The 23,688-nt window shown below is 32.1% G+C and overlaps 1 protein-coding gene across 1 annotated transcript in view; it reads right to left on the minus strand.

Annotated features, from left to right (window-relative positions):
• Positions 1 to 23,688, minus strand: part of Apoltp (Apolipoprotein lipid transfer particle) — a 2,496,658-nt gene that overhangs the window by 742,149 nt on the left and 1,730,821 nt on the right. The window contains exon 27 of the mRNA XM_089596186.1: positions 17,381 to 18,368. Coding sequence (XP_089452312.1) covers positions 17,381 to 18,368 — 988 coding nt within the window. The remainder of the gene's footprint in view (positions 1 to 17,380; positions 18,369 to 23,688) is intronic.

Consider the following 23,688-nt stretch of genomic DNA (forward strand, 5'->3'; position numbering starts at 1 on the left):
AAGTTTAAATCTTAGAACTAAGTGATGAGTATTTGACGTAGAAGGTGGCTAGTTGAATGGTAGAGTTCGATTGTTGGGTTTATTTTCAGCTACTTTTGATCTTTTCTCGTAGATCAATGTTTTTGGTAAGGCTTGACTTCGTTTCTGTAGTTTGTGTACAGCGTTGTCTTCTGCATGTAATCACATGTCTGTGGTAGGTCATTAACTCAACTTGTTTTTGACATAATTGGTGAGTCAATTTTCGGTTCATTTTGTCTTTTGTACTCCTTTTAATTGGTTCAGCGTATTTCGAGCGATATTCAGGTTCATTGTTCTGCAATGCTAAAATAGCGCTTTTAGGATCCATGTATTTTTTATATCTTTGAGATAATCTTTCCCACCGATCTCTAACGGCATAACAATATTCTAGGATGCTAAATTGAGAAAAATGATTAAAGAAATCTCTTTCCCTTTTCGTTTCTTCTATATCCCATGGCAGAAGACACATAAGTCTTTTTGGATCAATGTTTGGTGTATCATTGTCGTTTCTTGATGGTGTTGGTGAAGAGATCTTTTTTGCTTGATAAATAGTGGATTTCATCTTAAAAGGAGAAAGTGTTTAAACTTCTTCTTCTGTATTTAGTGTTTCATCAGTTACTTTAGTGAATGAATCACTATTGTATTTAGCGGTTATAGTTCGATGTTCATAACTATGTAAATCCGTAAGTATGTGCATTTCCTTAATATTTCCTTTATTTTCTAATTGTTCGATAACTTTATGTAAAGGTTGGTTTATGTTAACTCTAGTTTTTATTGTTATTTCATATTTGGGTTTCATTGTTCTACCTGGAAGGAAAACAGTATTAAATTACTATTGATTTATGAGTCCATTTCCAGTTTTTGGGGTGTATGGCGTGGGGGTTTCAAACTCCGTGTCTTTATTATAGGTCTAGCTTTAGATGATTTATGTATTTTTTGTTTTTCTTCAATTTCAACGTACAGTTCAGTTGGTTTGTGTTCATTTGGTTCTTGTTTTATGGTTACTCGGGGTTCTGCGTTCAGTGGGTTGATGGTACGTTTCATAAATTTTTCCGAGAAACTACGTTTCATAATCTTCTTGAAACAGCCTCTTGCTTTGCTGATGAGTATTACAATTATAATTATAATAATAATAGCTTCAATGAAATTTCGTATTAAAGAAAAAAGAGAAGTTTGTTTTTCCTCCAACTTTCAGGTCCATATTTTCTCCATTTGTTTTATTATATTTTGTACATTTAATTCTTTATTTGTCTATGCTTGTTCATTAAAGTTTAATTCTCGAATCGATTTTATAGCGTCATGGAAGTAATCGGTGTCTTTTAAGGGTTCATGTAGTACTATTAAGTTTAAGTTCACTTCTACTTGATAGGTATATTGTATTTGAGTGATAATCTCACGTTCACTGGTTAAGGTTAATCCATGAGTTTTTCCCGTACATCCATTATTCATTTGTAGAAGACCTATACCTTTTACTCTTTCTTGTTGATCTATTTTATAAGAACAGACAATGCTCAATTGTTCTTCATTGGGTGTTGAGAATAACCATTAACTATCAGCTGGTAAATAAATCCATTGGCTGTTCAATAGTGTTGCTTTGAGGTTTGTCAATCGCTTTATTTTTAAATTCAAGAGGTCCATTTTCATACAGTGAGTGCAATTAGAATAACCAAACTGTACAATACAATATCAAAAAGTTTCGTTTAATTCTTGAATAGGTGTTTGTTCAAATATGAATTTATTAACATCCAGCCATATCACAATCTCCCAATCGGCTCTCTTAATTTTTTTTATACCGATTCGTTCGTAGTATATTCCAGGGTTTGTTTCAAGTGGTTCTATGCTATAGTTGCCATGATTAGCATAGTTTAAATCTGCGCGGCCTTCGAACGCTATTGTCATTAAAATGGCCAATATAATCTGCATCGTTGTGTTTTTTTTTCTCTGGAAAATATGTAGAATATGTTTCTTACAAGATTTTATTATCGGGGAACTAGTTTTAATTTATCTGTATGTTTGCATACGGTTTTACCATTAGTTTTTTTAAGTTACGCATTATTTCCCTCTAAAACTGTTCTAACCTTTAGGAGTTCATTATAAAAGTGATCAAATTTATGGAAACGCACTTTTCTCTTTACCCAAACGTTATCTCCTGGTTTAACATTTAGAGGCTTTAATTTTTTATCATATCTTGTTTTTGATTGTACTTTCATCTTTATTTATTGATTTCCTGCTGAAATTTGCATTTCTTGAAGTCGCCTTATAAGATCTTGTAAATATCGTGGGTATGTCCGTAATCTTTCATCTTTAGGTATCTTGAAGGGCAACCTTGCTACTCTTTCAAATAATAGTTCATAAGGCGTAAAATTTGTAGCTGCATGTACACTCGTGTTATACGTGAAAGCTGCAAATTTTGCTAAGTTGTCTCAGTCATCATATGTTTCAGAGTTAGTTCGTATAAAGTCAGCTTGGGCAGCATGACTTCGTTCTAGTGATCTGTTTGTTTGAGGGTGGTAGGCTGATGTTGTTAGATAAGTGGTTTTAAGGAGTCCCATGAGTTGTTCCAATAAATTAGACATAAATGTAGCATGTCTATCTGATAGAATTGCTCTAGGCGCACCATAAACTAATATTAGATTTTGTACGAGTGCATCGGCAAGAGTGCTTGATCTTAGGTCTGGTACAGAGACTAATATGATATATTCAGTCAAATTACACTGTATGGTCAGTAAATGGCAATTACCATTTGGTGTTATTTTTAATTTACAACAGTATCGATGAAAACCTTATCGAAAGCTTTAATAGGTGTATCTGTAAGTACCAAGGGTTCTCTTGTTTTTAGTCGTTCAATTTCTTTCTCTTGACACTTGCTACATTTAAGAACATCATTGAGAATATTATTTCTCATTTAAGGCCAATGAAATTGTTCTCTTATTTTCTGATAAGTTTGGTTTATTTCCTTATGTCCTCCAACAGGGCTGTCATGTGATGTTTGTATTATTTCATTACGTTCTTGGGTTTTTGGGAAAATCAACCTTACCGTAACAGACAGTAATTTGTATGGGTGCTTTATGAAAAATTGTTAATAACATTTCTGTTATTAATCCAGGTTCTAATTTGTCTGTAAGATCTCCCCTTGAAATTCGAAATGTTTTAAGATTTCGTCTCAACAATATTTTTTTAAGCGATTTAAAAGCTATTGTAAGACTTTCTGAAGATACTAAATTGGTCGACGTTTCATTAATAACGATTGACAGTATATTATGTTCTCCATAAGGTGTTATTAAAATTGGGCCAACTCTTGGTTTCTTCGATTTCAAATAGCTAGAGTCCAGTGCACCTATCGATCTCAACAGCCTTGAGACAGATTTGACTGGTTGACAATCCTTGCTAATAAAATTAACTATATTGTCTTTTTTGTTTGTAAGGCAATATCTGGTGACTTGTCCAAATATTCTTGAAGGCTTTGGTTCAATCTCTTTGTTAACTCTTTTATTTCTTGATAAGTGACTTCATCAGTATTATTTGTCGTAGTTTTAGGTTGGTCTTTAAAAAGGTCATTGTTTGAACTTTCGCTAAGTGAAATTGGTGTAACGAAAATTTCAGTATTTGTCATGTCTGAGTCTGAATCAGTATCCGTATTTGAGTCTATTTCTGTTTCAGTCAGTTTTTGCTGTAATCCACTTCGTCTAGGGTCATAAACTGGTATTCAAGTATCTTGTCTTGACGATTCTTCAGTATCGCTTGGGTCATTTTCGGAAAACATACTTGTTCTTGACGATGCATTAAGGTTAATTATATCTCTAACTGGTAATTATGGCATTTCCTCATTTTTTGAACTATCATGTTCCATTTTTGTAGTTTCTAAATTCGTATCGCTAGCGTAAGATGTTGAGGCTACTGATTCTGGAAAATTTACTTTTTATGAGCTAGAATCTTTTAAGGTATTTTTAGTGACATTTCTTAATATATTCGGTTGAGATGTTGATGATTTCTGTGGCTGTGAAAATGTTTTTGTTCGGGTTCTTTGAGCAATCACACTATGATCTAATTCCGGCCGTTCTTTGTTAATTTTTGAACCAAGGGATCGTCCAGGACCCTTGATCAACTTAGGTACATCTGTTTCTGGTTAAGTCATGCTTCTTGGTTTTCTTACTCCTATTTTTACCTTTGAGGTAGTTGGCAATACCTTAGGTTTGATCGTCGTTAATTTGGGAGCTCTTACTTTTTCTTTCCTCTGACTTTGTAATTCTGTTTTCTTCTTTTTCTCTCTTTTCTTTCGACCCATCATCATAACTCTTATTAATGGTAATCCATTGTTTATATTATTTTCTGCATAAAGAAATGGTCCTACTAAGTTTCTAGATAATGCATCAGCGTTGGTATTGAATCTTCCTGGTTTGTATTTAAAAGCGGATTCATAATCGGTGAATTTAAACATCCAGCGCATCAAACGCTGACCTGGGTCTTTTCTTGTATGCATCCAATTCAGTGGCTCATGATCGGCTACGAGAACGAATTTATTTCCTAATAAATACGAACGAAAGTGTTGCATTGCATATAGTCTGGCTAGACATTCCTTTTCAGTTGTGGAATAATTTATTTCGGCTTTATTTAAATAGGCTCTTGGCATAGGTGATCCTTCAGTATTAAAAAACTCTTTTCCTGTACTTCAGTCCATTCAAATTTTTCTTCTTTTTTTTATAATTCTGATAATGGTTTTGCTATTTTTAAAAAATCTTTAATAAAGCGTCTATAGTATCCTGCTAGTCCTAAAAATTGTCTAATATTTTTCATAGTTTTTGGTTAGGGAAATTCTCTAATGGCTTGTATCTTTTTAGGGTCTGGTTCAATCCCTCGTTGACTCACTATATGCCCAAGAAATATTACTTCTTTTCGCAAAAATTTAACTTTATCTGGTTGGAGTACCATGTTCACTGATCTTAACCGATCGAAAAGTAACCTAACTTTACGCTCGTGATCTACTAGATCTTTTGCATAAATAATAATATCATCTTAATACACTAGCATTTCAACATTCAATAAGCCTCACAATAAGAGATCCCTTAGTCGTTGGAACGTGGCAGGTGCGTTTTTCAGGCCTTCGGGCATTCGTCTATATTATTAATGTCCATGGGGTGTCGTAAATACTGTTTTATACTTATCATGTTCATCCATGGGAATTTGTTGTAATCCACTTGCCAAATTGAAAACTGAAAAATATACGGCTCCTCCCAACTGGTCTATAATATTTGCGATTTTAGGCAATGGATATGCATCACTAATGGTCTTTTTATTAAGTTCTCGGGAATCAATTACTACCCTCCATCTTGGGTTTCCCTAGCTATCAGGTTTTTTAGGGACAATCCAAAGAGGTGAATTATACGGTAATGACGAAGCTTCGATTATTTCATCGTTAAGTTTTTTTGCTACATGTTCCTCTAAAACTTTTCTATGTACTGGTGGGTGACGATATTGTTTAGTGTTGATAGAAATGTTATTTTCCGTCAGGATTTAATGTGCGACGAGGTTAGTACAAGGTAAAGTGTCTCCTAGTTATAAGAAGATTTCTGAAAATTCAGAAATCAATTGATATATTTGGTCTCATTCTTCCAAGTTTAAATGACCGGTGCGCATAAGTCTTTTTAGGTCGTTTATTCTATCTCGTTTATTTTTAACAATTGGTCTCTCATGTTCGCTACTAGTATTAAGATCAAATTCAGGTGCAATGTATTCGATAGGTTGAATTTTTTTGGGTCTATTTCAATCGTAATATCATCCTCATTAGTATTTATTGCCATAATATTACATTGACCGTTCTCATTTTTTACTATTCCTTCTCCTAAATAAATGTTATCACACCCTACATCTATTCGTGGTAAGTATGCTTCAGTTAAATTAGTATTGATTAAATTAATTCTTACTAATTAACGTGTTCAAGTCTAAATCGTATGTTTAGTTGCTTTACTGGTATTTTTTTGTTTTTCATTAGGGCAATATCCTAACCCAGGTTTATTTTTATTCTGTTCGATGGCATGGGGTTGGTTGACTAATTCATTATTTTCACTGTTTATTCCACTTTTATCAGTTTTATTATCAGTGGCCTTTATTAGATTTTCACCTCTTCCTGATGAGATCAATTTGTCAAACTCATCTCGAAAATGGAAATCAGCTCTTATGTCTCCAAATTTTTTAAATATATGTATGTTTGACCTTTCGGGTGGGCCTACGATGTATTCGTCATAAAATTGCTGTTAATTAATTTTATCCTTAAGGCATTCTGTTCCTTTGTTAGTATCAACAACTTTTTCAGTGCTTGTTTTTCGAGTTTTATGGTTTTTTGTTGTTTTTTATCTCTTTCCAATTATGATAATATGATAATATGGCTCGTCGTTCCTTACAAAAATTTCGACCCAATAAACTGCCTTCTTTGCCCGAAAAATTGTTAGGGACCACATGAAAAATTTTAGTTTTTCCTTGTATGGTCATATACGTTGTTCCTTCAGTTAAAACTGGGTGAGGTGTAATTCCAGTAAGGTTAATAATCTCACTAGTCTCTACTCGTGAATATGGGTGCAACTGATCTAATTTAATCAGATTTGTGGCAGCACCATTATCGAGCATGAGTGTTATAAAGTGTTTTTTCCCTTCTGGGATTAATAACCTTATGCTTGTAGGCTCGTCGTCTACGCCAAGTCTCTGGCAGGTACCAATATGGACGGTTTCAATTCTGTTGCTATTTTAATTACCTGCACTGAAACATTCGGTGTAGTGGTTGAATTCTGTCTTTGGGGGCTCACCTCCGAACGACGATTGGGGTGAGCCTCCTGAGAGTTTAAATGATGTGGCAAACGGTTGCCTCCTGGTTGGTATTGATTTTAAAAGTTCTGATTCTGATGGTTAGGATTAAAACTTTGTTGATTATAACTATTATAACTATTATTTCGGGGGTACCTATTGTAATTCTGATCTCTGCCTTAATATCCTTGATTATTACTAGGATTAAAATTAGCATTCCTTTGAGGGTAATAATCATTAGGATTTTCGTTATTATATCGTCCGAAATTATTCTGATAATAATTAGAGTTTTTCGATTGATTTTGAAAATTCCAATTTTTTCCCTGATTCTGATGATTTTTACAGTAATTCTGTCCATTATTTTGTTGTTGATATTGTCTTTTAAAATTTTGATTATTATTATACTGCCTATCAGCGTGATTATTCTCATTGTCAATCTGTTGTTCATAAACTTGTGCCACTTGATGTGATGAGAATGGCTGATCAGGATACCTATTCTGCTGTTGTGTTCCCGAATTATACCCGCTCTCATTCGGCTCTCCAATTTCAACGCGTAATCGAAGGTATTGGCTAGAGAAGCAGGTTCTTTTGCATCTGCCTGCTGGCTTCTCATAGGTGCTAGTCCTTTTTCGAACATGTCTAACGCCATGTCTTTTATAGGGGTCATTATATGTGCGTTGTATGTATTGCCTTTATCTTCCATCAAGGCTTTTTCAGCACCACTTAGCAGTAGGTTTCTATAATCATAATATTCACCAACCGATTGGCCTTGTCGTTGGCGCCCTTTCTGTAGCTGAGTTTGATAGTAAGCAACGTTTTTTCCTGTTGCATATCTTTTTTTAAATTGAATGCTTCAAGGTTTTCGAAATCTTGGCCCCTTACGCTTATGCGTGCGGCACCTCGTAGATTCTGCAATACTGCTCTTTTATATAAATCTTTTTGATCATCTCTGACCCAGCTTTCTCTATTTCTAACATCTTGCATATAATCCTTTAGTGGAATATTTGTCCCATCGAATATAGGGATGGATTTAATCGCATGCTTAAATGAGAAGTTGGCATTGAGAGACTCCATCAGCGCTTCGGCTACTGTGATATCGGCATCATCGTTTCCATTGACCATTTTTTTAGTTGTATAATACCTTACGTGCGTTTTTTTTTCTCTTTTTTTTTATTTTATTTATTTAACTTTTTTTTATTTTATTTTCTCTTTATTCTTTATGTGTGTAATACTAACAAAAACAAAAAAAATTATGTTCCTTTGTTTTGGAAAAATGTTCTATTAAATTCTTGACATTTATCGCAGAAGACATAAGTAATAAGGAAATAACTAGATGTATATATATATATATATGTCTGTGTATTTATTCGTGTGTGGATGTGTATGTCTTTAATGTAAGTGTTTGCTTAACGCATGCAAGTGCAATAAGTTTGCTTTAATTTTTATAGGTATACGATAAGTGTACTATGTGTATGCCAAAAAACTAAAGTGAGAGAGTGTAATCGAGCGCGCTTATATGATATCATCTGCTTTAAGCAAGGGAGTATACGGCGCAGGGATTTCTAATGTGGCATGTTTTAGTGTATTAACAAATTGCTACGCGAGCATCAGTTAGTGCGTGGAGTAATATTGAAGGGCTCTTTTCGTACGAGAGTATCTGACTTAACTTAACACTTTTTCCTCTTTCAGCAAGAATGGGCTCGACGGTCACGGTTTAAATACCGTATTAATAATTTTTTTATATATTCGTATGTATATGAGTAATCTTCTGCCTATGCGTTTATATGTTCTTGAGTGCCTTTAAGAAACTCTTTTTTCGTGAAAGCAATTAATTCATAAAATTGTGTATTTAATCGAATTTCAAAATGATCCCATTTCCGCTGAACATTTATTTCTGAATTATTAAAATTATTTTTCTGAAACGTACTTACTACTTGTTTTTGATTTTTTTGTTTTTTGATAAATTACTGATTATTGTATTACAGTTATAGTAATTTTGTAACTGATTATAAATAAAATCTAATTTTTTTTTTAGAACGTTTTTTCCTCTTATAAGCTCCTGCATAAACAATTTTCTACCACTTCTCTTACCTTTTTTATTACTCACAAAATTATTCGTTGGCGGTTTTATGAAATATTATATCATAAACAATCGTGGGTATATAAGTGAAATCATTGATTATATTAAATATTTACTTCGTTTTTTAAGAACTTTTCTTGTACTAACACTATTACGTGCAAATACGTCTGTGTGTATGTATTTGTTATTTTGATAGACCGCTTTAAGTAGCAGATCTAGGGTAAAGAGTATCCACTATTTCAGCAGGACTAATGGGGATGAACCGCTCTGGTTAGCAGATTTAGGGTAGGAAGAGAAAGACCGCTCTGGTTAGCAGATCTTGGGTATAGAATGTCCACTATTTCAGCAGGACACGGGGGATGAACCGCTCTGGTTAGCAGATTCAGGGTAGGAACAGTGTATTTGTTCTGTCTTGTAAGCGTGTAGTATAAGAGGTCACTATTTTCTTATTTTTCTATTATCATTTAAAACACATTATTATCTCATTACTTATTTATTTTTTTGTTATTTAAACGACAGTTAACTTTTATTTATTCTTCCGTTTATTTATTAATGGAGTATAATATTTATTATCTTCTTTCTTTACTTTATTTGTTTATTTTTTCTTTTTACTTATAACGAAATATTGCATATACCATGCTATCCGCAAAAGCACAACATATACGCGTCCGCGCACAGTGTTACTATATGGGGTATTACGCGTCATTCATTAACATGCTTTATTAAATGGTGTTTGGTGTTTCTTAAGAGAAAGATAGTAATAAGAGAATATACAATAAACAAACAAATAGCTAGAGACCATAAACCACGCTCTGCTACCAATTTTGTTAAATAACGTTTAATATCATTTAAGTTTGTTTTCAGCTTCAAATCAAAAACTAAAAACTGTGGACTACAGTCTCACGCTCCTTCACAGGCTGCGGGACAGCAGAAAGTCCAACTATTTGCTTGTTTAAGAAAAATTAAAATGAAGGAAGAAGTAGAGTGTTGAATATAATATCCAGATTAACTTACCTTTCTTTCCGCTAATTATCAATTCGGATGACCTGCACTTCCTCTTTCCGTCGATTAATAATTATTTATTTCGATATTTATGTATTTGTTATTCATTATTTTATAGTAATTTAAATTCCTTTTCCAATTAGTTCTATGTCACTTTATTTTATGTTACCAATATACATATAAAAAAAAACAGAAAATAAAAAAATAGACGGAACGTCTGGTTAATCTTATAAAATTAGTTATTACGTCTGCACTTAATGAGCGGCAGCGGGCTACTAACTACAACGCTGCGCAAACAAATGCACCTTGCACGAAGTTTTAGTTGAAACTTCTTCGTCTTACTTGCTATGGGGCCGGTACTTGCTGACTCCATGTGTTTAGGCTTCATGGCTCGCTTCGGTTGTCACTTGACACTTCCAAGAGCCACAAAGTACACAGCCAGCTTTGTTAGGCAACGACTCTCGTTGAGTATGACTCTGTAAAGAGTCTTAAAACTTTATCATTGGGAATGAAATATAACAGGATAAAATGTAATAAAAATGAAAATTCATTAATTTACGCAAGTCGTCACCTAAAAGTATCTGATACTTTCCACACAAAATAATAGCATGCGATTTTGTTAGCGAAGTTGAAGAGCTTGTCAGAGACTATGAAAATTTACCAAGAAAGTAGTGTCTTCCTTTTTGAAGAAATAAGACGCTTTTTATAACGCCATTTTCAGAAGGGGGTCACAAATTAATATTATAATTCAAGAGATACAAGGTGAACGAATCCCATGTCAATAGTTGGAATATTTCTCCTTAAAAACCGAATTTCACTGCTCCCTGAGTGCAGGAGAAGCTGTGCCTATAACAGTTTTGTGAGCTTACTATCCAAAAACCTCTCATGAAAACATCCACTCTTACAGGCGTAATGACTATGGTTATTACTTCTGTAATTGGCCGTTGAAGGAGGAGTCACGTAAATATTACTTTTGTATTCAGATGCAACGCAACTTTTTAGAGAACAAAAAAAGTCCTCTAGTAGGTTGAAAACAACGTTATTACTGTAGCAATTACAACAAATATAAGAAAAAAAAAATGGAAACATCTTCTTTGAGACTTACTTGAATTCTAAAAAAAACTTCTTTCTTACTTAATAAAAATGCTTTCTCACTATTCTTAAGTTCTGTGAACAAATCACAAAAAAATAAAAATCTTTAATGTATATTTAACACTAACTAAGGAGTCAACGATAAATTCAAAAATGGTATTTACAATATTTAATGGTTGTAAAGCAGGAAAATTAAATGTGCAAAAGCAATATTTTAACAAATATAACAACAAAGGTAGATGACATGATGGTTAAAAGAAATAATCATAATTTAGTGTCACTGAATATTGTAATTTGCACTGATTTAGTCAATAAAAATTTTACTTCACTAAAAAATTTCACGTATTTTGGTTTGGCCAAGCATCTTAATAATGATAAAAATAATGTTTTTAATCTCCTTCCAAGGAATTCATATGTCACAGGAATATATAAGCAATTTCACAAGATTATAAAATTAAATAATGGTGACAGGAAAAAAGACTAAATTGACTAGGAATTGCATATCTGGTGCCAATAACTTAAACCTAACAGCAACAGAGACAATGAGAGCCTGCATCGTTGTTTCCAGACTTTAAAAAAAAAACATGTAGAACGTAGATTTAAGTGAGCTTACTGATACATACAATTGCACACCTCATAAATCTCATAAAATATAAATCTCACTAGATGAATTATAATTGAATAGAGAGTCAAAACTAATTTAATATAGTTTGGCTGCTTAGGTTGTATAAAAAATTGAGCAATTCTGAACTACAACTTGGATCTGTAGCTCAACGCATAATTCTAGAGAACTATAAACTTACGGGTTTTATTTTCATGAAACCTGAAAACTGTAAATCTAATGGAACCAAAAATAAAACATTAAACGATGGACTTACATTAAAAGATAGACGTCTAAAGACTGATATATTTAACTGAGAATCAGTTACTGTAAATATCAGCAATAATAAGAGAAATAAAAGAAGATAATGTACCAAATAAGTTTTTCAAGTTTATAAATGACAAAAAAAACACATTCCCTTTTTGCCAAGAGGATCTGTGAAAAAAAGTGACAGACTAAGTGTACCATGTTATACAAAAATAACACAGAATGGCAAATAGTAATACAAGAAAAGCTGGAATCAAAGTATTCTAGCAGGTATAAAAAGTTGTGGATTAACAATTGTTCGACAGCCAAAACCGAAAGTTATACATTCTCAACAGTTAATTCTCATTAGATTTAAAGCTTAAAAAAAATGTTTGGAAGACGCTAAATACATGTAGATAAGTCATGCGTGGATTTAACTCGACAGCTTTATGTAAAGACAGGTTTCTTAAACAGCACGTTGGATAACAAGATATAAATGGAGATAAAAGATGGTGTCCTAAGAGTTCAAGAATTAACAAAAACCAAGGTCTGTAGGCTGGAATAATTTCTCTTTGATCAAATTGTACTCAAACGTTGGTGTATACACTCCGCCAATGCAGGTACTAAAATAAAACTACTGGAACGTACCAGTGAGCCTCGTCTTTGTCATTGAAAATGTAATATTAAATTCTAAATCCTTGTTCTATATGTAAACGATATGCTGATGGCAAATAACAGCTTTCGAAAACCAACAAAAGTGAGAAAAAAACTCAAGAACAAATTTTAAATGACTAATTTAAGTGTAGCTGAAAGTTTTCTAGAAATGTGTACTGTTAAAAAAAAAGAAAAAAATTCTGTAAACTTAACAAAAGAACAATACACTACAAAACAATTAAGAATATTCGATTTTGACATTAGGTAATAGCACAGAACTTTTATGGTAATGACACAAATCATGAATTTACAGATGAGAAATAGAATAAAGTCAGATGGTAAAGAACGTAGAATAAATAAAGTAAAAAAGGTCTTTTATTGGGAAGATGTCAACAATACGTTGCTGGAACTTATATTAATTGATGTAATTTAGTACTCATGTATATACAACAAATGTCATAAATGTATTAGTATGTATATGATTACATCAGCTTAAGCTAGATACTATACTTCTTATTCTTACTATATTACACATCATGCATTAATGATGTATTTGATTTATGAAAGTTAGTTAACGCCTGACTGCTCATCGCTCTACACGTCGCAAAGAGAGAACCACGTGTGCTTGCCTTTCTAAATGAGCAGTCGTCCGCCGTATTTGAAATAAGGCCAATTTTCTGTATGTAAGAAAACAACTTTTATTTCTCGTCTCTTCGCCGAAATTCTTAACATCAAAGTGTATATAAGTAGATCTCTCTATCTTATGTAACTGTTTTTAACAGAAGTTCAAGGAAAGGAAGACTGTATTTATGTAAATGTTGTATCAGACTTATTAACAAGTAGTAAGTCTAACGCTGTAAGTTATTAAATAATAGTATTCAAAAACTTTTGCTTGAATATACTTCGTTTTTCAGTGTTTTGGTCAGTCGAATGTCTTATTTTTACCATTTTTAATTTGTAAATATAGTTGTAAAAGTTGTTAATTTTTTAAATTAATATAAACATTTGCTTTTTAAAACTAGTTGCAGGCAAACTTCAGTAGATTTGACTATACCCAGTTACCTTGTGTATGTGTTGACTACATTACAGAACTCTTATAATTATTTGACATAATGGAGGGATAATCCATTCCATTAGTTTTAAGATCATAATCTTATTAAATTCAGTGTGACAATATTAGTTCTTATGCCCAAAATATTGTAAAGTAATTACTCATGATCCTTTATATTTATTTATATCTGTTATAACGTACTGACACTCTCGACATCAATAGAAAAGTTACTTGCATCTTTATTAAAAGCTGTCTTTTTTAAGTTTTACTGAAAGGCCTTATAAATTCTATCTAATTATTAATGACTACTAAGGATAGCCGATCATTACAACTGCTCTATTCGTGAATTAAAATGCCTATTGCTAATTTTTTTGGGATGCTTGTTGTGTGCATACACGAACATTTACTACACACAACTGCTATTGTAATACTCGTTACATAATACTAGGCCAGTCTCTGCTGGTGGGACAAAAGGAGATTGGTGACACTTGACTGGCCCAAGCCAGTCGTGCCTTCTCTAGATAGTGATTCTTAAAAATCAGAGGACAATGGGTGCTTAGGTACCCAACTATAAAGTTATACTTCTATAAAATTATACGATAAACAATATAATTTTCAGTATAAAATTACTTTCTATGAAACTATATTGGGTACGAAGGTGGTGCAAATATCGTGAAAATGAGTATACCTGCATTGATTGGATATGATTTTAGTTGATATTTAATGAATTGGAGATTATAAAAAACATATGACGACACAATACAATAAAAATAATACATAGGCTGTCTAGTACATGACTGTACGCTTTCATCGAATCTTCCGGTAATTTCAGAACAACTTCCTATTGCTTACGCTGATTACATCTATAACATCACGCTCAAATTTATCACATGATATCCCACACTTACTCCTCGTACATATTTAATACTTAAAATATAACTGCATACAGAAAATTAAAAAAACCATCGTGTAATATGGCTTTGGTCAATAGGGTCGTATCATATGTCAGTGAATGCCCCTTCAGGACGTTTATCACACATAGGTTTTTTTGACAGATATCACTCAAACGTCAAACGTATATTGAAACAGCATAAAAAATATCCAAAAAAATTGCAGATTGTTTGAATGTACCATTATTTAATATATAATACATTTTAAAAAATCAATATTGAACATGTAATTTTATGTAATAATCCCGTTAAGGTAGTTATTTCCCAATATGTAGGTCAATCTTATGTATAGATTTACAGCATACGTATCTCATACCATATTTAAAATATCAGAGTACAATGTGAATACTCTTGCGTATACTTATACATGCATAAACATATTTATCTATCAATTTGTATTTATGTGACAATGCGACGTTGCCTCATACACAATACTTACTCGGTTATCTTCCAAAAACAAACGAAGAGCAATTTTTTTGATTACCATTACTTTAAAACTAAGTGGTGAAAAATTTTTTTTTAAATGTGTGTATTTTTTTACTGTCAAAGGTAGTTCTCAGTAGTTTTTTAATTATATTATAGATATACGGTAAGTTGCACTTTTTAAAACAATGGGGCTTTGTAGTGTTTGCACCATTGCTCCAATGTTAAAAGAATGATATTTTGACGAGAATATTTCAAAAACATGTGGTAAATCGATCTCAAATTCTTTACACATTCTTTTCGACACTTTTATTAGTTTTGCTGACAATTTTGTACATTTTTAGATACTTTTGATTTAGGTAGCAACTGCCTTAAGTGGAATTTATATGATTTGTAGGAATCTGCCAATTTTTTAGATAAACCTATTGGATTTTCAAATAGACCCACAAATTGGTTTTTAAATTAATTAAGAAACAGGGGATAAATTGTGCGTAAAAGCATGAATATAAGTACATCCACATGAGAAAAACAATTGCTAGTTTTACTGCATACATTAGCATTCCTCTCACTTCTTTGAACTTTTCCCCCAGTAACTATGTGAAGAACGTCTTTAAGTCAAAAACTCACCTTAATGACGAATGAAAAAATTGTAAAAGAATAAAACACAATTAAAATTCGTTATTGTATTTGTAAAGTACAAAAAGGGTTTGTTTTAGTGTTTGATTATTTTTAAAAAGTATGAAAAATCGTGTAAACAGTTATTTATTGATTTCAAAAGTAACAAATTAGGGATGGGTAAGCAAACATTTATTATTACGTGACATAAAAGCTGCTCTGCTAATAAATACTAATGTCGAAATGTTCGAAGCGAGTACCTAAAAAGTATATTTCATTAAATGAATTATCTATTTATTTGATGTATAAATGTATGATCCAACCAAATGAATTAATACACAGCAAATAAAAATTTACGTTACAAGTAAGCAATTAACTATATAATAAAATGAAGTTATCAAGTTTCTCATATCAGAGACTCTCATATCAGAGTTCATAAAGAACTTGGTCAGCATGTAGCTCGAGCATAAGGTGCCTATAAAATTATAACTTTAAAAAAAGAGGTGCTAAGCTTTCTGAGTCAGTGTACTACAAAGAGGATATCAAAATAATTAACGTCAGTATAAAACCAGTACCACAGGTAACCTATTTGATGATATCCATCAGCAGTTTCGGTTTGGTGCAAGCCTGAGTAGCTGCTGCAAGCTCAATCGATACTGCGGAAGGAGGCTAAGGAATGTGCACTATGGCCAATAATAACTGTTGAAAATTCCATGGCTTTGTATAGATAAAGGACATAGATTGAGCCTTACAACCTTACGAGGCAAAGGAAGTGAGGACAGTAACGTGAGCGTCTTTATTAACTAAAGGCAAAGGAAAATTGACTCCGTAATTAAAAAGAAAGTTGAATTCAAAGTTAAGTGAACTAAAGAGGTAACATGAATTTATCATATGTTATAAACAGCTAAATTGTTTGGACATTGTTGATCTTATAGGGCGAAAACACGTTATGAATGATGAAAAGGTGATGGAGAAGACACTCAAGGCTATTAACGGTTTGGTAACACAGCCACGGTTAATAAGGATGGACTTAAGACTACCCATAACCACCAGATAGCATTAGAATGCTTAAAAAAAAGGTCTTTGAACACGAGAATAGGTACATTAGATACTGAAAAAAGACTTTTGACTCACTGCAGTACAGAGAGAAAGGAAAAGATAAGTCAACTTTAAGACCACCTTCTATAAAGACTCAGTCAGAAAAAATTTTCATTTGAAAATCTCATATTTGGTATCTATAAATATACAGTAGTATTTTTATTACCTTTTTTTGGTAATGCAGTAGAATAGGATAAACAATATTTGTGCAGTAGTGTAGTTGTTTGAAGTTTATCAATTTCTCAAACTTACCCCACACTGGTGCTCGCTTTGCTTGATAGCTTTTATTATAATTTATTATAAGCTTGTTGTTCTTGGCCTGTATGAGAAGTATTTAGTGAGTCCTTATTCCTTGGATCAATTTTACAATGTATGGTATTGTGAAAGAAAACCTAAAAGCTACTACGTATTGCCTCAAAATTTAAACAGAATAATTACGTGAAAGAGCGAAAAATACGATTTTGTTTTCTTTAGTAGTTTCAAGTAATAAACAATCTAACTAAAATAGTCTTTAACTACGGTTTCATTTAATAATGTCCATAACACTATATGAAGTTATTGAGAAATGACTTTGCAGTGGAGCTTACAAATATACAATTTTTCTTTAATTTCATTAAGTAGGCTACTTTTTAGCAGCAGACAACAATAGTATACTGTAAGGTACTCAAACTTTTTTTTTAATTTTGTAAATAATAAAGAAAAAAAAATATTTTAGATTTTGATGCATGAACATAAAAATTTCATTATTTACTCACCTGGAAACTCAGTTATGATTAATTGAGTTATTCTATCTTGAAAATTAATAAAAAAGAAACTTGTGGCATTGAGCTTATTTCCATTTATTATGCTTGTATTCACAACATAATTTTTACATTTGATGTAGTATATTGCGTGAAAATATTTTACTTGATCATTGCTTATTCGATCGAATTTCACCTCTTTTTTGTTTAAATCTATATAAGCTATTAGTTTTCCAGTATCTTCAGGTAAAAAGCTGCGCTTATATTGAGCAGTGTTACTTGTTTTTAGTAGGAATCCTCCATACTTTATCGAATATCCTTGAACTTTCAGATTAAGTTGTGTCTTTTGATGGATAGCAGTAATCGTATAGGAAAAATTTCTTGCGATGAATAATTCACTGTTATTACGCACTATCACTGAGAGAACCAGAAGTTTTTTACTTTGTGGTGAGTAATTAATAAAAACTCTAAGATTTAGTAATTCACATAAATTTTCACGTGCTAATAGAGCAATTATTTGAACATCTTTTTTGAAACTTGGATGTTTTAAGCTAAACATAAATGTCTTGTTACATAAATAATTACCATAGGATGTATTATTAAGTTCAACTGAGAAACCAATGTTTTTTAATAGCTCCTCATTATTTTTCCATGTAAGATTTACATTTGATTCTAACTTTGTCGGGGTTGCAGAGTATGAACTGATTATCACATAGTTTTTTCGAGGGTATATAATGTTAAGTGCTACACCCTGACTCGTTTGATATACTGTTGTCTTATTAACTATGTCAATGGAGTACGAAATCCAAGCATCATCAGTGAAATTTAATTGAATAATTTGTTTGAACCTGTTGTACAGTACATCATACATTGTATAAAACTGAATTGTTCGATTTAGGTGTATGGATTTTAATACAATTTCTTGTCCAGTACAACTTGTTCGAATGTTAGAGATGCCCGTTATATTAAATACACTAGAGTTGTGTAATTGATAGATATGAACCTAAAATAAAATTAACAGTTTATTTATCTTATTATGCAATATGATTTTAAAAATTGTATTTAAATACTAACTTTATTAAAAATTGTAAAAAGTGACATGTTACAAGAGAATACAGAGGAGATTTTGGGACTGCAAGAAGCAAAATTCCTTCTAATATACACCAAGTGGTGTAGCTTACAACGGATCTATTTCATGTATGTTCCTAATGAAGTTTCAATTTAGCGCATATAAAGTTTAATGTCAATGTACTACAAAATTTTGTTAAGTAAGTCTATAAATAATATATAAGTACATAACAATTTACAAGTAAACTTTTTTTATAATAACTTTGCACTTAAATAAACATTTTTTCTGCTTAAAAGAAACTAACGTTAACATTTATGAAAAAGCATAGTAGTTTATCTACAAAATCAACTACCTTTCAGAAAAGGCATAATAGACTTAAAAAAAACAAGTTTATTTAAGAGTTTGGATTAAATAAATTTTTCAAATAATTCGTGCATTTGAAATGTGACTTTTGACTAGCCTTCATAATTATATAACTAACTGAAAATGTATTTTCGATGGTAAATATTATTATGAGAAGTATCATTTTTACTTAAACTTTTTTCCTATTTACTGTATTAAAAAAAGTGTAAGTTAATAGAAAAATAGAGTCTCTGATTATTCGTAGGAAAATAATAATCATAAAGACTAAAACGTCTATGGCTATTCGAAAAATAAGAGTTTAGTATGGTCTCGAGGTGGTTATATGTTGTCAACAACGTAACGTACAGGTTTTTTATTTTTAAGGTTTTATTGTAAACGAGTACATATAGCCTTGGAACAGTCAGGCAAACTGTTACATTACATTTGTTACATATTACAAGTAATGGTAACATGTTAAATAATGGGTTAAACATTAAACGCTATTATAAATTAAATATTAAAATAATTTTATACGTTAAATATAACACGTTAGTAATGTATACGTTATAAGGTACAGTTTTAAATTCATTAGTGCGGTGATAATGTTACATAGACCTTCTCGAGAGCGAAGGATCTATGTGGTAGGCCATTTCGCTGTGAGAAGATCACCCATCCCTTTATGAGGAGCATGGCGTGGTGAAAAAGCACAAGTGAAAGTTCACAGAGGTACTTACTTGGGAGAGTCGCACTGGTTGGAAAACGAACCCACAGTTTCCCGCGTGCCATCCCATAAACCAGCCGACTGGGCCACCGGACGCTAACAATGACGTACAGGTGACCTGTAAAGTAATAAAGGTTTTAAATTGGAAAGCTTCCAATAAATGTGTTGAGCTACGAAAATTAAACGTTATAAGTATGCATGAACCAGATTGCAGCTGTGTGTTATCCATAAATTCATTTGCTTGTTCCTAGTTAAATAGATATAATGCTCTAATAATAAAAAACAGCATTTAAAGAGACGAGTGCCATGATAATTTTATGACGTATAAAAATATGATAAATTACTGCTACTATTTTACGATTTCCAGTATCAAATTCGAAGTCCAGATAGATTAATTTTTTGAAATGTTTGATGGCGTTAGAACTTTTTTTCTTGAAAAATTATGTTTATCCTAGGGCAAGATTTTTTAATACATATTTCATATAAATACTATAAATACATTTATCTTTTAAAATAAGAAGCTTTAAAATGCGCAGTCTTATAAGATTTTTACATGTGCAGTTTTTCGTTCATACCTCCTAAAAAACAGCTATATTATTGTGTTATGCTCCTATATAAGAAGCTAATAAATAAACTTAGACAACAATTATCTATGTAGAAGTTATAATAATATTTATTTTTATATGTTTAATATTTGTTTCTGTTTAATCACCAATGATTCACATCATGAATTTTATTTTCTGTTATGTTAAAATATCTTTGTCAAAGTATATACACATCTTTAAAAAAAACGTGAAAAGTAAAAGTTACATTTGACAAAAGTTGCTTAAAAGTGGACCAAATGAAGATAAAAAGGCATTCAATTGACCTAAACTATTGTAGTAAGCGTCACAAAAGATATTCAACGTTTTTTGTGAATAAGTCATGATTATTATTTTAAGTTTCTGAATGAAGAATCATTTCATTAATTTGTTTAACTCATTTCTAACTCTCAGTAAGTTGATCTCGGCACGCTTCTCCTTGACACTTAATCATTTCATCTTCTCCAATTTTTTGAAAACTACCAAAGGCGTAAATACGCCATTTAGTTAGGCCGATGAGGGCATCTTGAGCCTTAACTTGAGCCTATATGTTAATAATTTCTGTTTTTTAATTAATTAAAGGACGACTGAACAAAAATCAAATTTATTTCTTTGACTTGACATCACTTGATTACCAGCAGACTTTGGTACAGGCGTAGCTCATTTTTAATATAACACTCTTCTGTCACTGCCTTTTTATTCTTTTCTCGTTAAATGTATTTAAAGATTTTTCAAAATAAGATTGGAGCATTTTTAAAATGACCTATGTTAATAAAATAAATTAACTATTACAACTTTTAGAACAACTTTTTTAAATTAAATATTGTCAAGATTTTATAATTATTTAAGTGCTTCGATCTTCTTGCAGCAAAGAATCTGTAAAGCATAATTCTTAACACATCTTTGATTAACTCGTTAACATCTTTAGCTTAATCACCTTAATAGCTCTAAACTTAGTCCCTTCGAGGTTGCACTCAATTATTAGTATTAATTACATCGCAAAGTTTAATCAATCATTATGCACTAAGCTAAGATGACAAAGACATTGCTGCACAGTAGGTATGTCTGCCAAAAACAAGCTGAAAGGCCAAGCAGACAAGCAGTAGTGAGGACTCAAGTACAAAGCTGAGTTCGCATTGCCCCCAACCCGTATTACAAGATACCTCAGTGGGAGTGTGCAGGAACGTAGCCAGATTCACAACACCTCTGACTCGTTATACGCAACGTCCCCGAATTTATGATATTACTAAGTGGTAATTCATGAACTCTCTTATACTACTGTCAAGTGCGACAAGTCACCAATGCCCCGGGATCGCTCTAACTCGCACTGTCCTGAAGATCCACTAGCTCACTATCTACCTTACCTAGAGAATAGTGCCGGTTCACACTGCCCCAGAGATTTGCTTTTTACCCGAGGAACATTAGAGAGAAGTCACTGGTGAATGGATAAAACTAGAAGCCTCTTCATCACCCGCTTGGCCAGTGTAATACATAAAATGAAAAGTGTAATATAAGGAGTAGTAATTAAATGTGTGGATATAATTTCGCCATTTATTGTGATATCATAAGAACGCAACAGTACTTTGAAGAGCAGAGCTCCCTAGTTGAAGTACCAGGCTCGTCGCGGATAGAAAAAGTGATTAATATGGACTGTCAAAGGCCTTTCATACCCTCTTGAGAAGCGGTGGTGTTGGTGGCTTTGATGATTCACAAATTTTGGCGCAATTTGCAGTTAATACGTATTATGGTATACATAAAAATTGGCAGTATAGCCATATTGAAGGAAAAACTACATCAATCGTATGTTACTTACATTCTACTAACTGGATAGCCTGTGTTCAGAAGTGTCCACTTAAACTCAAATCGGTTGTATACGTGTGTATATATTTTCAACTGTTGTTTGTCCCTCACATGCTCTCGAGTGGATTTGCACTCACTCTTCACGAACCTTAGGATATTAAGCGCTAAGTTTATACTGTTATAATATAACGTATTGTTGGAAAGTTACACAACTTGGTTTTCTTTTCCAAACCGATAGTTTCTTAGTACACGGCAAGCAAGACTAGCGATTATCTTGACAAAACGTTGTCAGTAAACTGAACTCATATCCCGAATGGAGGGGGCCAGTTAGCTTGAGCATTTTAAGGCTGAAACTAAATAAGCTAAGACGCATGGCCTCACACACACCTGAGGCAAAGACAATGACACTTAGCTTTCATCCATACCAAACAACATGTTTACACGAAATTATATTACAGAATCACATAAATAGTTGGAAAAATGAGATCCTTATTCTCTTTTAAAAAAATAAAGGATCAGACAAATAAAAAGTTTCTAATTAAATAACCTAAGTTATTATAAAAATGTGACAAATACAACGCTTCTTAAATTAATACTTCTGTAGGTGCCTTCTGTATAAAAGTAAATCCACGATTTTAGAATCTTCTTTTTCAAGAAATGTTTGATAAAAGTGATTTTTTACTTTTATATCTGGTCCTGGAACTGTGGGAAAAGAGAAAAGTGACACAAGTTATTGTTTGACAGCCCAAGGTATTCTCGTAGTATTTTGAGGTGTATGGCTCCACTGAGATTTTTTTTTGGTATTTTTATCTCCTGAATGAAAGTTTTTAGTGTGAAATTTTGAAACATCACGCAAAAAAGTTATTAACAATTTCTATAAGCAAACTAAACTTACCTTTGTTCGATTCAAAATTTTGTTATCTTAATCTTCGGCACGTTTTGAACAAAAAATTAATTAGGACGTAAGAACCTAAGCCCTACACTTACGCATTTAAAAAAATTCTATTTCTTCAATTTTGAGAGCCTCAGCAAATGATGAAAATAAAACATTTTCACAAGGCACGCTACATCTCCATTAACTATCAATTTTTCTCTGCCATCTCAAAAAATAACATCCCAATAAATTAAATGGCAACATTTCTTTCACAGTAAGTATTTAAACGCTTAAACTGTAATCGGCAAAAAAAATATTGCCACGTTATTTATCGAAATTTTTTTTTTGGGATTGTAAAGAAAAGGTTATAGTTAATGGTAATGTGGTGTGTATTGTGGAATAGAAGTTTTCGTACCTGGGAGCACATGTCACTAGGGTTAGTACGCAGCCCAAGGAAATTGTTGTGCTTGCCCTAGTTAGATGAGCACCACATGCGAACCCTTTTTTTGCTACCGAGGGCACACCCAATCCTCGAAAATGTCCGAGGTAGGAAAATATTTTTTTGATCGTATGTGTTAAGGCTCTAAAAAATAAGAGAATATCATTATTTTTAAACTTTCAAAAATTTTTACTCGAAAACCTGAAGGGTTTGGGTATATAAACTGTAACTGGTTTTGCGTGTTTAAGGCACCAAAGAATAAGAAAAAAATTTTTCACCAAAAAAAAAGGTTTATTTTTAATATTTCTCCATGAATATTTCTGAAACTTTGTTGCGTAGTTTTTTGAGATTATGCCGTCAAAATTCAATTCAGGAAATAAAACTGCATAAAAAATATTTGTGGTAAAGCGATGGATCTGAAAAGGCTACGGAGACCTTCTTGGTACCTCGACTAAATAAATTTTTAATCATTGTTTCTTAATTTGATTTCTTGGAAA

This window comes from Copidosoma floridanum, unplaced genomic scaffold (genome assembly GCF_036245765.1).
Source record: "Copidosoma floridanum isolate Cflo_tuat_1 unplaced genomic scaffold, Cflo_Japanese_pri ptg000004l, whole genome shotgun sequence".
NCBI lineage: Eukaryota > Metazoa > Arthropoda > Insecta > Hymenoptera > Encyrtidae > Copidosoma > Copidosoma floridanum.